Genomic DNA, 21078 nt, shown 5'->3' on the forward strand with positions numbered 1-21078 from the left:
AAAACAAAAATCATCCAGTGAGCAGCAGTTCTGTGGGGGGTGGGGGAAACGCCTTCTTAATAAGAGAGGTCAGAGGAGAATAGCCAGGCTATTTCATGCTGTCAGGAAAGTGACAGCAACTCTAATAACCATGTATTACCACAGTGGTGTGCAGAAGAACATCTCTGAATGCGCAATACATTGAACCCTTGAAGTGGATGAACTACATCAGCAGACACCCGTGAACATGGCCATTTCATTAGGTACAGGAGGTAGCCAATAAAGTGGCCACTGAGTCTACATCACCTCTGAGTCCACAAGTCAACAAGGAAGATTGGTGACAGCGAAAGTAGATCTAGGAGGCAAGGGTAGATTAAATATACACAGTGAAGCTGAGGCAAGAGACAGTCATACACGGATGTAAAACTGAGTGAACTGGAAGGTGCCACACCATCAGTCCACTCAAGTCTGTTTTTCAGTCTCATGGTTATAGCTGTCTAGACACTCTTTGGCCATCAGCTCACTTCTTCAATGCCTGCTTCACTTGCTGACCCATTTTCAGAAAGACATTTGCTCAGCTTTTACAGTCAACACTGTAAATTTTCAAAGAACATAAAAGCATAGGAAGAGAAGCAGAAAGAGCCCATTCAGCACCTCATGCCTACTCTGTCACTTCAGCAGATCATGTCCAAATTTTACTTTACCACTACTTTCCTGCACAATTCCCCTGATTCAAATAATATCTAAAAATAAATCAATTCCTCAGTGGTCTCCTTAAATCAGAGTTGCTACACTCCAACTCTAGTGCATCATATTCCAATTCACAATCTGCAGCTTCCCTGCAGCCTTGCACTCTGCATTATCTGATCTTTTCTCACCACCCTGAGCTGACAACATCTGCATACTTTGATTGAATACCTGGCTTATTTCCTTCCAGGTCAGTGTGCTGAGCTTTTGCTTTCTGCCCGATCTATATGCTCCTCACTAGAAGGACCGTCACTAAACTTCAACATTAGAGCTTGGTCAGTACTATCTTGCCCTATAGCCAGGGCTACCTATATTCACTACACATTGACCTTGGTTACGCTTTCCCTCACTGGTAAAAGTTTTCCAGAGGTAACTTGTCAAAGGCGTTGTCAAATCCATAAAGATTCTTCTTGTTATTTTTCCTAAAAAAAAATCAGTTCACTCCAAGCTAAACACAGTCATTTGCAAAGCCTGAACAGTTGCTCAATTTAGATACAGTTTTTATTTGAAGTAAGCATTATGGAAAAATTTGGAAGAATTTTCAAAGATGAAATTATTTTACTCAAGGGTCATCACTCTTTCCATATTCTTCCTTGGGACTTCCCCTTTCCAAATAAGTATCACAAAGGAATTTAGCTTTTTTCTGTAGTATCAACTGTTCCAGGAGAAGATCCAAATGTGGAACTGGAAGTTTGTACTTGCCTTGCCAATACTGGCATATCCTGCAACATAAAACAGAAAAAAAAGCACTTATACCTCCTTAAAGCAAAGGAATTACAATGTTCAAATAACCATTCTACTGACTAGGATGTTGAAAACATCTAAACCCGGCACTGTGTGTTACATTAAATGATTTTAGCATCCATCCAGCACTAACTGCACTGCTTACTGTAAGGACATTGAAAGAAGACAATATTTTAGTCTCTAACTCCAGTTAAATCTTTTAATCACCATTTTATTTTTTTCCATGGGAACTTACTACAGTAATTTGATTTATTTTCCTTCCAGATGCTCCCTGTGCTTCAAATTGTTCCCAGTATTCTTGCATGTGCAGTGCCTTATATCTCCTTCTATCAGGATCGGCCTTCTTTTCTTTTTCCTCTGTTTTCACTCAGCTCCCTTTACTTAATCTTTAGCGAGAAACAGTATGTTGTTTTATCCACTGGTTGTATCGTTCACTTTTCCTTGATCTCCATGTCATTACAGATACTCCCCACTCTTTCTCTCCTCCCCACTCTTTCTCTGCAACCTGAATTCTGTTTTTCCTTGTTCTAATGAAAGGTCTTCAACCTGAATTGTTAACTGAATTGTTAATTATTAATCGCCAACAGGCTCTGGGACAGCTTCTTCCACCAGGCCATCAGACTGCTTAAATTGTGCTGACACAACTGTATTTTTATGTTATATTGACTGTCCTGTTGTACATACTATTTGTTATAAATTACTATAAATTGTACATTGCACATTTAGACAGAGATGTAACATAAAGATTTTTACTCCTCGTGTATATGAAGGACATAAGTAATAAAGTCAATTCAATTCCATTCAATTTTCTCTTGGCAGATGTTGATTCGCCTGATGGCTATTTCCAATATTTTCTGTTAATATTCCAGTTAAGATAAGAGGCATTACATAAAAGATAAGGCGCACTGTGGGTGATCAGATATTAGCAATCATAGAAAATTAGGCTGCAGAGGGTCGTAGTCTCGGACAGCTATACGATAGGCACAGCTCTCCCCACTGTCATTAAGAGGTGGTGCCTCAAGAAGACAAAATCGATTACTAAGGACCCCCACCATCCTGGACATGCTCTCTTCCCATTAGTATCATCAAGGAGGAGGAACGTGAGCCTGACTGACACTCAGCAATTCAAAAACAGCCCCTTTGCAATCAGATATCTGAGTGCTCCAGAAACCCATGAACACTACCTTTTTACTCCTTTTTTGTACATTGTTTAATTTTGTAACTTATAATCATTTTAACGTTTTTTTTTCACTATACCCCTGCTGCAAAACAACAAATTTCACACCGCGTGAGTTATGATATCTGATTCTAGTTCTGGCCAGGTAGACAATGAGAAATGACACATTTTGGGAGAGAGTGGGACCCAAATCATTTTAGAGATTGCAGTAGAGGTCTTGATTGAGGAGGCAGAAATAAGAAAGAATCTTGTTTCCACAGGGAATGGTGGGGGGGGGGGGTGGAAGAGGGGTCGAGGCAGTATTTTCTCCAGAACATGAAAGCCCCTAAAAGCAAATACCCATGGTAATAAATGCTAGCAAGCAATCCTGAGTGCTAAAAGTAGCTCCATGCCCTCAAGTGAGGACACACCCACATTGTTGCATATGCAGTCATTGCAATAGCTAACTTTACTCTAAAATCAAAAACTGAGCTCATGAAAGGTCACAGACATGATGTCTGTTTCTCTCGCTGCTAAATAGTAAAGTGCAAGATCACAATGAGGTAGATTGTGAGGCCAAGTGTCCAGCTTATCAAATAAGAGGTCCATCCGAGAGTCTGATAAGGGTGGGACAGAAGCTGCTTTTCAGCCTGGTGGTACATACTTCCAGGGTTTTGAAGCTATTGCCCGATGGAAAAGGGGAGATGGACGAATGTCCCGAGTGGGTGGCACTCTTAAATATGCTTGCTGTTTCACTGAGGCAGCGAGAAAAGAGTCCATAGATGGGAAGCTGGTTCCCGAGATGTACTGAGATACGTTCACAACTCTGCCGTTTCTTGCAGATCACATGTAGAGCAATTACCACAGCAAGCCACTATGCATCCAGTCAGAATGCTTTCTATAGCACAGCAATAGTAGGGTCAACAGGGAAATGCCAAATTAGTTTAGTATCCTGAGCAAATCCAGGTGTTGGTGACCAGGCTAGGCTGTTGCTGATGTTCGCATCAAGGAGTTTGAATCTCTTCACCCTCTCAAACTCAACACTATTGATGTAAACAGGAGCATGCGCACCAACTCCTTTTTGAAGTTAATGACTAGTTCTTTTGGTTAGGTGACATTTATTAACCTGTTGTTGGTGGTGCACAAGAAGAATGTGGTAACCTGCCTCAAAGACTATTGTCCAGTAGCGCTTATATCCACTGTGATGAAATTCATTGAGAGGTTGGTCTTGAAATTTATCAACTCCTGCCTGTGCATCGATTTTGATCCGCTCCGTTGCCTACCATCACAACAAGCCAACAGCAGATACCATTTCATTGGCTCTTCACTCAACCCTAAAACGTCTGGACATTGAAGATGCATACATTTGACTTGCAGAGCTGCAGTCAATGTCATCATTTCCTCAAAACTAATCAATGAGCTCCAAGATCTCGGCCTCAATACCTCCTTCTGTAACTGGTCCTCAATTTCCTCACTTGTAGACCCCAGTCAGTTTGGATTAGCAACAATATATCCTCCACAATCACCATCAGCACAGGTACACCTCAAGGCTATGTGCTTGACACCTCTGCTCTATTCACTTTACACTTACAATTGTGAGGATAAGCACAACTCCAATGCCATATTCAAGTTTTCTGATAACACCATTGTTGTTGGCCAAATCAAAGGTGGTGATGAATCAGCATCCACAAGGGCAATTGGAAATCTGGCTGAGTTGTGTCTCTAAAAAACATCAGCAAAACCAAACAGCTGATTATTGACATCAGACTGAGAAAACCAAAAGCCCATGAGCCAGTCCTCATTGGAGGATCAGAGGAGGAAAGGATCAGTAATTTCAAATTATCATTTCAGAGGATCTGCCCTGGGCCCAGCACATAAATGCCATTACAAAGAAGGCACAGCAGCACCTCTACTTTCTTACAAGTTTGCAAAGAGTCAACATGCCATCTACAACTTTGACAAACCTTTACAGATGCACGTTGGAAAGTATACCAACTGGTTGCATCATGCCCTGGTATGGAAGCACCAATGCCTTTGACAGACAGACAGACATACCTTATTGATCCTGAGGGAAATTGGGTTTCGTTACAGTCGCACCAACCAAGAATAGTGCAGAAATCTAGCAATATAAAACCATAAATAACTAAATAATAATAAGTAAATAATGCCAAGTGGAAATTAGTCCAGGACCAACCTATTGGCTCAGGGTGTCTGACACTCCGAGGGAGGAGTGGTAAAGTTTGATGGCCACAGGTAGGAATGACTTCCTATGACGCTCAGTGTTGCATCTCGGTGGAATGAGTCTCTGGCTGAATGTACTCCTGTGCCTAACCAGTACATAATGGAGTGGATGGGAGACATTGTCCAAGATGGTATGCAACTTGGACAGCATCCTCTTTTCAGACACCACCATCAGAGAGTCCAGTTCCACCCCAACAACATCACTGGCCTTAGGAATGATTTTGTTGATTCTGTTGGTGTCTGCTACCCTCAGCCTGCTGCCCCAGCACACAACAGCAAACATGATAGCACTGGCCACCACAGACTCGTAGAACATCCTCATCATCGTCCGGCAGATGTTAAAGGACCTCAGTCTCCTCAGGAAATAGAGACGGCTCTGACCCTTCTTGTAGACAGCCTCAGTGTTCTTTGACCAGTCCAGTTTATTGTCAATAACAGTAAATAGTAAAGCTTACAAAAAGTAGTAGATACAGCCTAATCCATCAACGGTAAAGCTCTCCCCACCACGGAGCTCATCTACTGTCACAGGAAAGCAGCACCCATCACCAAGGATTTCCACTATCCAGGTCATGCTCTATTCTTGCTGCTGCCATCAGGAAGGAGGCACAGGAGACTTAGGTCCCACACCACCAGCTCCAGGAACAGTTATTACGCCTCAACCATTGAGCTCCTGAAACAGAGTGGATAACTTCACTCACTCCAACACTAATTTCACAACCTATGGACTCAATTTTAAGAACTCTACAACTCATGTTCTCAACATTTATTGTTTATTTAATTATTATTGTTCTGTATATTTTTGTATTGACACAATTTGTTGCCTTTTGCACGTTGGTTGTCTCGTGTGCAGTTTTGCATTGTTTCTATTGTGTTTCTTTGTATTTACTGTGACTGCCTGCAAGAAAGTGAATCTTAGGGTAGTGTATGGTGACATTTATGTAGTTCGATAACAAATCTACTTTGAACACTGAGAGAATAGTTATTGTCACAAAACTCATTATCTCCCTGTACTCCAAATCATTGTTATTTAAATATGGCCCTTTACGGTTGTATCATCTGCAAACTTGTTAGTAGAGTTGGAGCAGTATCTGGTCATGAAGGCTTGAGTGTACAGGGAGCAGATTAGGAGGCTCAGGATGGTACCTTGTGGGGCACCAATGTTTCAAATAATCATGGTGGAGGTGTTGCTATCTGTTCTTACTGATTGCAGTCTGGTGGTCAGAAAGTCAAGTTGAGATACTCTGTATTTCTTTCTGCTGACGCTGCCTGACTTTTTTAAGTGTTGGCATTCATGCAGATTTATGGCAAATGGGAATCCAAACCAAAACTGTAGTTGCTGGAAACACTCAGCAGGTGAGGCAACATCAGTGAAAGAGAGGTTAGTGTTTAAAGTCAAAGGCCCTTCATCAGAACTGAGAAAGAGAGAAAATAACTCATGGGATTTTAACCTGAAATATTAACTCTGTTTCTCCTTCCATCGATGTTGCCTGACTGCTGTGTATTGCCAGCATCTTAAATTTCTTTTTCAGCTTTCTCAATACCTAGTTTTAATTTTTCTTCTGTTTATTATCGAAAATAATGATATTAACCAAGGTATCAAGGAATCCTTCTTATCAGTATTATTATGTTATCTTTTAACTTCAGCTGAGAGGACAGAGCTGCAGTTGGTTGTACATGAAAGGTGGCATCTTCCACAGTTTAGGGTCCCTTGGTGATACATTAGACTATTTATGTTTGTGTTCAGGACCTTGAGTTGATCATAAACCCATACTCCTACTATTCAACGCTGAGTGTGCTACCAATGATAATGGGTCCTTAAAAGAGTTGATGGGCTTGGTCCTTGAATATCTGACAAATGGCATGTTACACTTTTCTTTCTTGAATTACAAAATGCATCTCAAAGCCAGTTAAAACTCCATTGTTAAACCGAATTATTTTCCTCTGAATTGCAACAATGCCCTTACTTCAAAATTACTTCATTGTTGGTGGAATACGTAATGATTTCCTGAAGGTGCGAAAAGTTCCATAAAAATGTTAATTGTCTTTCTCTTCATTGGTGTATTTGTCTTACCTGAAAAACTTTGCAACGGACAGGCTGGAATCTAAGGGACGTGGAGGGAGGTCTTTGAAAAGCCTTTACAGTACATGACTTCATAATCTGGTGAGGAGAAAATTATATTATTTTAACAGATTTCCCTAAGTGGCTGAAATTATTGTTACAGTGCAAACTAAGATTTAGTAAGGAGTAGGCAATGGCTATGTGCATTACAAAACAGCCCAGCATACCAAATACTTGCTCTTATTCTACATTCTTAGCTGTATTAATATGTTTCAGCTCCCCTCCATCAAGATTGGAGATAAAATTGTCCGAGATTCCTCTCCAAATATTATTCAGTTAACTAAGTCACAGATTTGACATTTCTAATCAAATTTTGGTGACCATGCAATTATCTTTTTTTCAGTTTCCAAACTGTGGAAGTTTATTGTCTATCTCTACTGTCATGAGAAGATGAAGCGTGTGACATTTTCAACTCCTAAGCTCTTTGGTCAAGTACTACTACTTTGCTGTGATGGAAGAGCTTACAAGAACTTGGGTGCAACATGGTTGAAGGATGATAAATTATGATATATATACAAATCAGAATAGTGTGTATGTTGGAGAGGAACTTCAGGCTGAAGGTGAACATGCTGATTTTACTTTTCTAGATGTTATGTGACAGGACTGGAATGTGTTGTCAAAGAGCTATGGTGAGTTGCTTCACTGCCTCCTGAGGTTGCATACACTACGGAACAGGAACAGGCACAGATGTAAAAGCTCAAGTAACTAGAAAATTGGAGACACACTTGCTGATTGTATGGAGGCAGACTCCCCTCTACATTTGACTTAACTGGGGCTAAGCTTCACAAGAAGTTTATTAAATTTAAATACCCATCACAATTTTATGATTGGAGGTAGATAAGCTAACAAAACTTGGAAGACTGTAGCAAATGCATTTACCCCACCAGCCATGAAAGAACAATCAGCTGCATCATTGCTTGTCACATTATGATTACAGACGGTCTCCTGCATATGGAAGCTAACGTCATAGATGGTCCATTGAACTCCATTCTGCAGATGAAATGAAACAAACAAAGAATTACTCTGAGTAAGAATTAGTGCATGAGGATAGGTCCAGAAAAGACCATTATAAAACCTGGAAAGGTCAGGGTCGTACCACCATAAAGCTTTGAATATTGTCTGCATTAATCAATGCTTCATCTTGCATAATCTTTTTTTTAAATTCTCTTATTAAATTTTCAAATAGGTTACAGAAAGAAAAAAGAAAATTATCGACCCTTCCCCCCCTCCCCTTAACCCCTCCCCCCTAACATATCCCTATAGAGAAAAAAAAGAAGAAAAAAGAAAGAAAGAAAGAATGCCTGGATTTCGGAAGATCCCCACACGCTCCATGGAGTTCATAATAGCTTTAATATGTATATTTATTTCTTTCCCCAGATAACCAATAATTTTATCTTTGGAGCACCTATATATTTAATCCTATATTTTGTAAATAAGAGCACCAAATTTTCAGGAATATTTCATATTTATCTCTTAAATTATGTAATTTTTTCAAGTGGAATGCAGCTAAAAATTTCATTCTTCCAACGATCTATACTTAAGTATGAATCCGATTTCCAAGTAACTGCAATAGCCTTTTTGGCCACTGCCAATGCAATTTTTATGAATTCTTTCTGATAATTATTCAATTTGGATTTTGATTTTATCCCTTCAATATTGCCTAGTAAAAATAATATTGGATTGTGTGGAAGTTGTATTCCAATAATTTGTTCCAATAAACCTCTTAAATTTGTCCAAAAAGGTTGAATTTTAGAACATGACCAAGTAGAGTGTAAAAAGTATCAATTTCTTGATTACATTGAAAACATTGATCAGATAAATTTGAGTTTAGTCTATTTATTTTTTGTGGTGTAATATATATTTAATGTAAAAAGTTATATTGTACTAACCTTAGTCGAACATTTATTGTATTTGTCATACTGTCAAGACATAACCTTGACCAACTTGTTTCATCAATTTTAATATTCAAATCAGTTTACCATTTTTGTCTTGACTTATGAATTCCTTGTTTAATTGCTTGTTTTTGAATCAAATTATACATACCAGAAATATTTTTTAAATTTTTCCTTTATGAATTAAGGTTTCTATTTCATTAGGTTTCAGCAATAACATTGTTTGACCCAGTTTATCTCTTAAATAAGCCCTTAATTGGAAATAACAGAAAAGAGTGTTATTTGATATTTTATATTTATTCTTTAATTGGTCAACTGACATTAATATACCTCCTTCAAAACGGTCTCCTATATAACTAATCCCTTTGTGAAACCAGTTATATAAAAGTTGATTATCCATTGTAAAAGGGATGTTTATTTTGAATTAAAGGTCTCTTTGCTAATAAAGGTTTCTTTATCTCATCATCAACATTTATCTTATTCCATAAATCAATCAAATATTTTAGCATAGGAGATTCTTTCTTTTCCCGTATCCATTTAGATTCCCATTTATATATAAACTTCTGGTATATTTTCTCCTATTTCGTCTAATTCTATTCTAATCCATGCCGGGTTTATCTTCATCAAAAAAAGATACAATAAATCGAAGTTGATTTGCTTTGTAATAATTCTTAAAATTTGGTAATTGTAACCCTCCTAGGTCAAATTTCCATGTCAATTTTCCCAACGATATTCCTGACATCTTACCTTTCTAAAGGAATTTCCTCATACATTTATTTAAATCTCGAAAAAATTTCTGTGGTAATTGTATTGGTAATGTTTGGAATAAATATTGTAATCTAGGGAATATATTCATTTTTACAGCATTGACTCTACCTATTAGTGTTATTGGTAACATCATCCATTTATCAAGATCCTCTTGAATTTTTTTCAATAATGGCAAATAATTTATTTTATATAAATTCTTTATGTCATTATCAACTCTTATACCTAAATACTTTATACCGTTTATCAGCCATCTAATTTGAGTTATTAATCGACATTGACTATAATCGTAAGGGATAGAATTTCACTTTTATCCCAATTTATTTTGTACCCTGATATTTTCCCATATTCTTCCAATCTGGAAGATAATTTACGCAACGATTGTAATGGGTTAGTTAGATAAATCAGAACACCATCAGCAAATAAGTTAATCTTATATTCCTCCTGATTAACTCTGAAACCCATAATATCTGAGTCAGTTCTAATTAATTCAGCTAATGGTTCTATCACCAACACAAGTAAAGCAGGTGATAATGGACAACCTTGTCTAGTTGACCTTGTTAACTGAAATGATGTTGAAATTTGGCCATTTGTCGCCACTTTAGCTTTGGGGTTAGTATTTAAGGTTTTAATCCATTTTATAAAAGATACTCCTAATCCATATTTTTCCAATACCTTAAATAAAAAATCCCATTCCAATCTATCAAGTGCTTTTACTGTATCCAAAGCAACTGCTGCACTCATTTCTTCCCTCTTCTGTGCCAAATGAATTATGCTAAGTAACCGAGTTACATTATCTGCCGATTGTCTATTTTTAATAAATCCTGTTTGGTCCATGTGTATTAATTTTGGTAAGTATTTAGATAATCTGTTAGATAAAATCTTTGCTATTATTTTATAATCCATGTTCAACAAAGAAATAGGTCTATATGATGTTGGTTTTAAAAGATAGGAATAGGTCTATATGATGTTGGTCTTTTTTTGTCAATACTATTAAAATAGCTGTCAAAAAAGATTCTGGAAGTTTATGCATTCTTTCCGCTTGGTGTATTAGCTCCATAAAAGGAGGAATTAATAAATCTTTAAACTTTTTGTAAAATTCAGGTGGAAAACCATCTTCTCCTGGAGATTTATTACTCTGAAGTGATCCTAGAGCTTCTTTGACCTCTTTTAATGTAAAAGGCACATCTAATCCCTTCTGTTCTTCCAAATTCAATTTTGGGAGAGTTATTTGTGATAAAAACCTTTCTATCTCAACAATATCATTTCGTGATTCTGATTGATACAATTCAGAATAAAAATTTTTAAAGGTTTCATTAATTTCTAAAGGTTTATAACTAATTTTATTTACACTTGTTCTAATTGCATTTATCGTTTTGGAAGCCTGGTCTGTTTTTATCTGCAAGCAAGAATCTTGTGTGATCTTTCACCTAGTTCATAATATCTCTGTTCAGTTCTCATAATTGCTTTTTTCTGTTCGGTATGTCTGAAGTGTATTATGTTGTAGTTTCTTTGTTTTTCTTCTCTCATATATCTTTGAGATTCTTTTTCTAATTTTGTAATCTCTTTTTCCAATTGATCTATTTCTACCATATATTCCTTCTTAATTTTAGAAGTATAACTTATTATCTTGCATCTCAAATATGCCTTCATCGCTTCCCATAATATAAATTTAACATCAACTGAATGTGAGTTTGTATCTAAAAAAAACTGAATGTTTTTTCATAAAATCACAAAAATCTTGACATTTTAATAATATTGAATTAAATCTCCATCTGTAAATCAATTCCTCCTTATCCATCATTATCATTGTCATTATCAAGGGGGAATGATCTGACAATATTCTTGCTTTATGTTCCATATTTTTCACTCTGACCTAAATATTCGCTGATAGTAAAAAAAAATCTATTCTTGAATAAGTTTTATGTCTATTTGAATAAAATGAATAATCTCTCTTGGGTTAATTCTCCATATATCAATCAAATTTAAATCTTTCATCAATGATAAAGTTAATTTTGCTACTTTTGGTTTTGTGACAACCTTTGTTGACCTATCTAAAACTGGGTCTAGACAAAAGTTAAAGTCTCCACCTATTAATATTTTATTGTGTGCGTCAGCCAAATTCAAAAAAGCCTCCTGTATAAATTTTACATCTTTTCATTTGGTGCATAAATATTCATAGGAGTCCATAGTTCTGAAAAGATTTGACAATGTATAATTACATATCTTCCTGCAGAATCAATTAATACATTTTGTATTTTAATTGGTAAAGTTTTGTTGACCAAAATTGGAACTCCCCTTGCTTTTGAATTAAATGAAGCTGCTCTAACATTTCCGACCCAATCTCTCTTTAATTTCTGATGTTCTATCTCTGTTAAATGTGTTTCTTGTATAAAAGCTATATCTATTTTCATTTTCTTAATGCATGTTAAAATTCTTTTTCTTTTCACCAGTCCATTAAGCCTATTAACATTAAAACTTTAAAAATTCAGTAAATTAGTCATTATTTTTAACGGGGTTACTCTAGTCTATAATAATACGTAATATTTCAACTCTCATAGTACCTTGGAGAATTATTGTAAAATTCTCCATGTTGCTATGTGTCTCCCCTCCGATCATCCAGGCAAAGAAAGAAGGATAGATTATAAAGAAAAAAAAAACAAAAAAAAACCCTGCTAATGTTGTGAATGAAAAAAAACACAACATTACCCCTCTCTGTTGTGCAGTTCATGGCAATTGCCATGATTACACACGTGAATCCCGTAGCGATCGATCCGAAGTTTCCCCAGCTGCCCCGTAACATGAAAAAAGTATATATAAAATAAGAAAAAATAATATCACTACTCTCATTTAATATTTCTCAAATTTTTACCTTTCTCCCCCTGTATTATACAATTAAAAGTATATTTAAATATTCTTGTCTTTAATTTCCATCAGCTCACTTCAGTGTCCCCGTCTTTATCTTTAATCTGTTTCACTTTTAAATCTTTACTGTGACTAGTGAATATTTGGGAGTTCTTGTGCAAACTGCTCTGCATCCCAATGATCAGTAAAAAATCTTCTTTTTCTGTCATCCAAAAAAATTGTCAGTGTTGTCGGGTGGCGCAATATAAATTTATAACCCTTTTCCCATAAAACATTTTTCGCTGAGTTAAATTCCTTCTTTCTCTTCAAAAGGTCATAACTTATATCAGGATAGAAAAGAACTGCTTTCCCTTCTATCATCAATGGCTCATTTCTCTTTCTGGCATACTGGGCAGCCGCCTTCAGGATCTTTTCTTTATCTTGATATCTTAAGCATTTTATCAAGATTGGTCGTGGTTTTGGATCAGGTTGGGGTTTTAACCTTAAGGCTCTGTGGACCCTTTTGATTTCAATCAACTGGGTTCCTTCTTCCATTTCCAAATTTACCGGGATCCATTTTTGAAAAAATTTTATTGGATCCTCGCCCTCTGTCCCTTCTTTAAGACCAACAATTTTAATGTTATTTCATCTATTAAAAATTTCAAGCACGTCTATTTTTTCCAACAGTCGTTTTCTTTCTGATGTCCAGGCAAGAACATTATCTTCCATTTTATTCACTCTCTCAATAGTGTCTCCCGTTATTTCTTCCAGGTTTTTAACTTTCTTGTCCATTTTCTCCTGTTTTTTCACCATTTTATCTTGCATAATCTTTGTCCTATATTCTTATTGGTAGTTTGAGAAAATGCTGGGGAATGTCCTGAATCTATTCTGAGTATCTCCCCTGTTGTCTTTATTTGTTGGGTCTAGTTTTCTCGTCCATAAAATTAAATAGGGTGAAAATTCACACAATGAGGTAAATGGACAGCTAATTTAATAGTCAATAGTCCTACTATTGCCCAAAGGTAAAATCAACCCTGATATCTTCCTAGATAACACTTCCATGATGCCGATACCTATATTTGACACAGGTCCTCCTGAAAGACTAACTCGAGTACATGGCACATGAGCTGTAAAAGGCAAGCATATCCATGCAGTTGCAAAGTACTGCTTCTATCAGAAAAAACTGCTAAAAGTTTTAGTACATGGTACCAATTGCTTCAGCAGTACACACATCAATTTGCTTCCAAATTTATACATCAATGGAAAATATATACTTTTGTGCTACTCCTGACATCTGGCAAATTAGTTAGAACAGTGGGGCCTAAGTCACAGGCTCATACTAGAATGAGGCATGAGAGGCAGATTGTGATGTCCCGATTCACACAAAATTGTTTTGAGAGAAGCATCGTTAAATTTGAAATTGGACCATGAAATTCTTGGTAACACTATGTTAATTGCACTCTGGCAAATTTGAAGTTTAGCAGCGTGAAAATAACAGTGCTTAATAATACCAGATTAATTTAAATGGATCTTGGCTGATTTGTACTTAATCAGAGGCAGGTTTAACTGTATACATATCTTCAATTCTTATTAGTAGTATCAAACGGAGTTTCAGAGTGGATGGAGGAGATACAAAATACCAGAATCTGAAATTAGCTGAAAATTGAACAATGGTTCCAGCTTCGTTGCCTTCTTGTTGCTCAGTATTGCTGGCTGGCCAGAAGAATGGCATAAGGGGAAAGTGCAAACTACCCGGGCATTGAATATGGGATGACGGTCTCTGGCTTACACTTATCCAGAGTGGCTTCCTACACTTATTTGATCAAGAATTTCCAACTTCAGTGTAGATGAAGTAAAATTTATGAGATTGAATTTTGCTTTGTTTTCCATTAGCCAACCATATTTGCTAGGTTATTACTCTTTTGCAATGCAGTGTAAGTATTTCATTGCATGGCAGAATTAAACAAGACTGGGAAAAAGAGCTTCAATATACTATATCAACAGAAAAATGGGAAAAAATTCTACAAATGGTTAATTCTTCTTCTATATGTGCTAAACATACTTTAATACAATTTAAGGTCGTACATAGAGCTCATATGTCTAAAGATAAGCTTGCTCAATTTTACTCCCATATTAACCCTCAATGTGACAGATGTCACTCAGAAGTTGCTTCATTGACCCACATGTTTTGGTCATGTCCCACCTTATATAACTATTGGAAGGACATATTTGCTATCATTTCCTCAGTTTGGAATATTGATTTACAACCCCATTTTATTACTGCAATTTTTGGTATACCAAATGAGGATAGTAGTCGACTTTCCCCTTCAATTAGACGAATGATTGCTTTTACAACTCTAATGGCTAGGAGGTCTATATTACAAAATTGGAAAGAAGTAAACCCTCCTACCACGTTTCAGTGGTTCTCTCAAACTATTTCTTGTTTGAGCTTAGAAAAAATTAGAAGTACTATTTTTGATCCATCAATTAAGTTTGAAGAAACTTGGGGACCGTTTATTCGACATTTTCATGTGAGTTAATTTGACCTCTTCCGGACCTTTTCTCTTTTTATCCTTGTTCTGGTATGGAGTTCCGGAGTTCTTGACACTATCATGTACATATAAACTTTTATTATTGCCCATGTTAGTCTAGGTTTATTTTTTTTTCAATATATATTTTTTTATTGTATTTTTTATATATTTTTTTTCTTTTCTTTCTTTTAGTGATTATCCTTTTTCATGTATAATCAATATAGGTTTGACTGATTATTATATGATGTTTTTTTACTAACATTTTAATAAGATATTGATATCTTATCACTATTTCAATTTCAAGCCTAATGTATTTACAATCTATTTAATATTATGTTATGTTATTTTTTATATATGAAAATCAATAAAAAGATTGAAAAAGAATTTCATTGCAATCTTTTCATAATGCCACTGGGAGACTTCTTGGCCCTTTTGGGCAGAGAAATTCTAACACCAGTCACAAAACAGCCCTCATTAAGGAGATGCTTCTGTGCTGGTTAGGTCAACACTGTTTTAACGGGAACAGGCTGCCGATAGAATTGGGCCCCACACATTACTTTGATTGCTTTGATTCATTGGCAGAGAATATAAGACTTGCCCAGCCATTAAATACCTATTTATTGAGACCCACACATTACCTTAAGTCTAGCAGAAGTAACCTGAAGCAGCTTAAATAGGTTGACTGGTGACCAGCGCTTGTTGTACCGTGCAACAGCTGCAGAAGCCACCTGTCTACCAGTGAAAGTGGAAGAAGGAACACTGGCAGTCAAAGTAAGGAATCCAACAAGCAAAATAATCTTCTGCAACATCTTCATAATACCTTTCACGAACAACCAGAAGGTATGTACTCTGATGCAAGCAAAGCAAATGAGTGACTTAACTCACAAAAAAGGCAAATGTCATTGAAAATGGTTAATTATTAATACTTCAGTTTGCTGATATTTTTGTTGTCAACCTGGTCATTCCTCAGATTGCAAAATTTGTTTTTCTGAACTTTTTGTGCCTCTTAAATCCTAACATTTGCAACTGTATTTGTAAATAGTTGCTTTCATACTTTCCAGTGTGGAAATGATTCTCAAGCTAAAGTCTGGACTAGTAACATGAAAGTGATTTCAAACCCCATCTACTATAGTTTGAGAACTTAAATTCTGCTGAAATATGTAAATTAAAAAGACAGCATCAGTAAAAGCTACTGGAGTAATTTCAAATAGCTTGTTCACCAATCTCTTTTGGAAAGGAAACCTACTTTTTATGCAATACAACATTCTGTAGCCTTGCGACTTATACTTGTTTCCCTGAAAAAACAGGCTGTTGACTTAGATGTCTGTGCCCCAGCATTACCGACTTCTTCCCTGACAATCACATATTCTGACAGACTTGAAGTCACCGAGGAAGATCAGTTTGCATCATGACAGAGATCGCTTAAGGGCAACGGGAATAAAGGGAGCCTTTTTATGTTTGGTTGCCGGTGACTAGTGATATTCCATAGGGGTCTTTGTTGGGACCGATGCTTCTTACATTATATGTCAATGATTTGGATCAATTGATGGCTTTGTTGCAATGTTTGAAGATAGTATGAAGACAGGTGGAGGGCCAGATACAATTGAGGAAATAGAGAGACTACATAAGGACTTAGGCAGATTAGGAGCATGGGCAAAGAAATGGCAGATGGAATAAAGTATCAGGAAGTATCAGGATGTGCAAGATTCCCGAAAGGTTAACTTGCAGGTTGAATCTGTGGTGAGGAAGGGAAATGGGATGTTAGTATTCATTTCAAGAGGACTAGAATATAAGAGCAAGGATGTAATGTTATAAAGCACTGGTGAGACCTCACTTAGAGTAATGTGAATAGTCTGGGGCCCCTTACCTTAGAAAGCATATGCTGAAATCAAAGGAAGTTCACAAAAATAATTCCAGGATTGAATGGCTTGTCATACGAAGAGTGTTTGATGGCTCTGGGCCTGGATTCACTGGAATTCAGAAGAATGAGGGGTGACCTCATTGAAACCTATTGATGGTGAAACGCCTTGATAGAGTAGATGTGGAGAGGATGTTTCCTATGGTGGGAGTGTCTAAGACCAGAGGACACAGTCTTAGAATAGATGGGTGTCCATTTAGAATGGAGATAAGGAGGAATTTCTTTAGGCAGAGAGTGGTGAATCTGTTGAACTCTTTGCCACAGGTAGCTGTGGAGGCCAAGTGTTTATATATATTGAAGGCAGAGGCTGATAGATTTATTATTGGTCAGGGCATGAAGGGATATGGGTAGAAGGCAGGAGATTGGAGCTGAGAGGAAAATTTTATAAAATGGCTTATAAAATTTATTGTTATTTATTTGTTATCTGCATTTGCAGAGTTTGTTTACAGTTTACAGTTACTTTTCTATAGATTTGATGTATGCCTGCGGAAAAGGAGTCTCAGGGTTTTATGCAGTGACACGTCTGTACTCTGATAATAAATGTTGCTTTTAAGTTTGAACTTTGAACAGTTGAGACATATGCACTGATAATCCTAACGTGCTGGTTCTCCATTAGAGGGAGCCAGATTTGTGATGCATTTACTAAAGCTGTTTTTGATGGCAAAACCAACCCCAAGGAGGTGGTGTTTTCCTTCTTGTTTACTTCATCATGTGCTGGCCATCACTGAACTGAGTGACACTCACAGTCTGTAAAAGCATAGAACAATAGGACAAGGGAGAAATATCAGACCATTCAGCCCATTGAGTCTACTCTGCCATTCCATCATGCCTCGTTTAAATTCCTCTTTCACCCCCATTCTCCTTCCTTCTCCGTATACCCTTTGTCGCCCAAACTAATCATGTACCCATCAATCTCTACTTCAATACCCAACGATTTGTATTCTGATCCTGTGCCTGTTGTGTATTTAATATTTCTGTAATATTTGACTAATATGGTAAATTATTGTTTTGATTAAGCATTCTTTGTTGTTTAAATAATTTATTAGGTTTATGCTGCTTGTAAAGGTACATAAATGGCATATGGCACTACACCACGTCACATGTATGACCTCCTTAAAAGTAAAACAAAACTAAAGTAGACATGTGTTACTTCCTGACTGAGTTTTTCTTTCAATTAGAGTTATGTTTTGAATTTACAAAACATAACAGTGGTGATTTATGTGTGTAGGATTTCTTACTCTTGTAGAATAATGACTTTCCTGACAAAGGGGGTCATTCTGCTTGGCAGGAGAGACTTGCTTCTGGTATCAACAACATCCTGATGTTACATTGCAGCCAGCTCCTGTTAAAACTGTATTGATCTAACTGAAGATTAGAAGTACCATTGTTTTGTGACTGGAGTTTGACATCCTGATGAACCTCTTCTGCTCCCTCTCCAATGCCTCCACATCCTTCCTCTAACTTACTGACCAGAATTGCATAAAATATTTCATGTGCCATCTTACCAAAGTTTTATACAGCTGCAAGTTCATTGTTTATAGAACAAGCACAAACAGTCTAACATAAAACAATACTCACAATGGCTGTGTCAATTTAAACTAATCCCATCTGATGATGCACGGTCTATATCCTCCAGTCCCTGAACTTTTTGAATTTAATACTTCGCACTTTGTATCTTTATACTCACCTGACACCAGCAGGTAAGTGCCTTCACAAAAGGTGTACAACAGCACCTCTACTTGCTTCAAAGTTTGTGTAAATTGGGTATGTCACCTAAAACTTTGACAAAGTTCTATTGACACACAGTGGAGAGTATCCTATCTGGTTGCATCACAGTATGAGTACAGCAATGCCCAGCAAAGGAAGAGCCTTCAGAACAGGAAAAGCCCTCTCCAGCACTGAGCACATTTACATAGAATGCTGCCACAAGAAAGCAGCATCCACCATCGGGGTTCCCTACCATCCAGGCCAAGCTCTCTTCCCACTACTATCACTGGGCAGGAGGAACGGAAGCCTTACGTCCCATAGCACCAGGTTCAAAACCAATTATTACCCTACCACCATCTGGCACCTGAACCTGGAGAACTTCACCTGACACATCTCTGAACTGATTCCACAACCTACAGGCTCACTTTTAATGATATTTTTGCAATTCCAAAGAATTGAAAAGAGATATTTTTATTTCTCCAAGTCATCCTCGTTTGCACATTGTTTGTCAGTGTTCATGTACCGGTCATCATAAGTTCTGTTGTATTTCTTTATTTTCCTGCAAATGCCTGCAAGAAAATGATTCTCAAGGTAGTATATGGTGAAATATATGTACGTTAATAATAAATTTACTTTGACCTTTGACTTGACTTTGATCACCATAGCTACTTGTGCTGCCTAGAGAATTATTCAGACCCGACACAGGAAGATGACCTGAGACAAGCTCTTGAGTTAGAAGCGGGTACTGAAAATACATTGGCATTAATAATGTACTGGACCAACATAAAAAGGAATATTATTTATAGAAATGGATTCCAATTCATGTCGACGAGGAGGAATTTCTTTAGCCAGAGGGTAGTGAATCTGTGTAATTTATTCCCACAGATGCCTGTGCAGGCCAAGTCATTGGCTTTGTTTAATGCAGAGGTTGATTAGTCAGGTTGGAGAAGGCTATAGGAGAAGGCCAAACAAAGGGGTTATGAGGGATGATAAATTATCCATGATGGAATGGCAGAGCAGACTCAATGGGCCAAGTGACCTAACTTTGCTCCTATTTCTTTTGGTCTTAAATATATTGCACTTCCATAAAACAGGCAATGGATGCATCATATACCACACATCCCATGGGCCAAAGCCAATCATGAGCATTGTACTAGACAAGCCTAGCTTGGTGAGTGCTATTCAAAATCCCCATATTTCCCTGCAGCACCCTCTGGATTGGAGTATTCCCAGAGTGGATACTGTTGACTGACAGTGGACTTTGTGACAAAGAGACAGTCAAATAAACTCACTTTTAAGTCACTGACAGTTTGGAAGATGCAATGTTATCACTTTTCAGTTGCTCTCCAAGGCTTTTATTATATCTCCAACTTTTTTGAGTGTTGACATATACTGTAAAATTTGCATCCCTTCGATTTAAAGGAACTAATATGCAAGATTACTTAGAATCAGATTTAATATCACCAGCATATGTTGTGAGATTTGTTGTTATGTGGAAGCAGTACATTACAATACATAATAATAAAAATTGTAAATTACAATAAAGATATATATTTATATTTAAAAAGTTAACTTAAATAAATAGTGCAAAAAGAGAGAAAAAGTAGTGAGGTAGTTTTCATATGTTCAATGTCCATTCAGAAACCTGACAGCGGAGGGGAAGAAGGTAGCTGTTCCTGGCTCGTTGTGTGTGCCTTCAGGCTCCTGTACCTCCTTCCTGACGGGAGCAAATGAGAAGAGGGCATGTCCTGGTGGAGCGACGCCACCTCTTTGAGGCACCGTTCCTGGACGCTGGGGAGGATGAAGTCGACTGGTGTTCACAACTTTCTGCAGCTTATTTCGATCCTGACCGACGACCCCCCCCCCCCTTCCTCTGGGGGAAGACCATACAGCACAATCATGTTGGGAGAAAGTCAGGAATTTTGCCGAGTGCATAATGAAGCAGCCTTAAGTTTTGTTACGAATAAAAATCAGGTGAATTAGGTAGAAGTTTGAAAGTATGGCTAAAGGGCTGAGACAGCCGGCAAATTGTCCTGCGCTGGATGAGTGTTTCATGTCAATGATTTCTATCAAAAATATGTTTCTGAAATGTTAACACATATACTGGTTACGGTTTGAGCATGGAGGTTGTCATGGTTTACACAACGCGGAAAACTGAATGGTTGGGGATTGGACTGAAGGTGCTGAAAATCAGTCAGCAGTTCCTTGTTTACATGATATATATAAAAAACTATAACTCGGGACACATTTTAACCTCACGAGCACTTCAACGCTTAAAATTAAAATACGCCGTCAATCACCCCGCAGGACGGCCACATGCTTGCGCTTCCACGACACGTTTCACGCATGGAATTCCGTCACTCGGCGCCATTGGTCGTTGAGGTTACGTCAGCTCGCTGATTGGATACATTGATGGGATCACGTGAGACCATTGA

At 37.2% G+C, this 21078-nt stretch overlaps 1 protein-coding gene across 1 annotated transcript; it reads right to left on the reverse strand.

Annotated features, from left to right (window-relative positions):
* Window positions 1–1216: 1216 nt before the first annotated feature.
* On the reverse strand, window positions 1217–15871 carry LOC132378262 (cathelicidin-related antimicrobial peptide Na_CRAMP-like). The gene is made up of 4 exons (XM_059945072.1): window positions 15657–15871; window positions 7866–7976; window positions 6939–7025; window positions 1217–1448 (listed from the first exon to the last, which is right to left on the reverse strand). Exons 1-4 carry the CDS (start codon window positions 15831–15833, stop codon window positions 1359–1361), a joined length of 465 nt encoding a protein of 154 aa, XP_059801055.1. The 5' UTR covers window positions 15834–15871; the 3' UTR covers window positions 1217–1358.
* Between the last annotated feature and the right edge of the window lie 5207 nt (window positions 15872–21078).

Source organism: Hypanus sabinus, chromosome 1, assembly GCF_030144855.1.
Source record: "Hypanus sabinus isolate sHypSab1 chromosome 1, sHypSab1.hap1, whole genome shotgun sequence".
In the NCBI taxonomy this organism is placed as follows: Eukaryota; Metazoa; Chordata; class Chondrichthyes; order Myliobatiformes; family Dasyatidae; genus Hypanus; species Hypanus sabinus.

Coding starts and splice junctions, on each gene's coding strand:
- LOC132378262 (XM_059945072.1), bottom strand. CDS start 15,833: ATGAAGATGTTGCAGAAGATTATTTTGCTTGTTGGATTCCTTACTTTG. Junction 7,977..15,656: donor TTACTTCTGCTAGACTTAAG/GTAATGTGTGGG, acceptor TTTCATCTGCAG/AATGGAGTTCAATGGACCAT. Junction 1,449..6,938: donor TCCGTTGCAAAGTTTTTCAG/GTAAGACAAATA, acceptor TTTATGTTGCAG/GATATGCCAGTATTGGCAAG.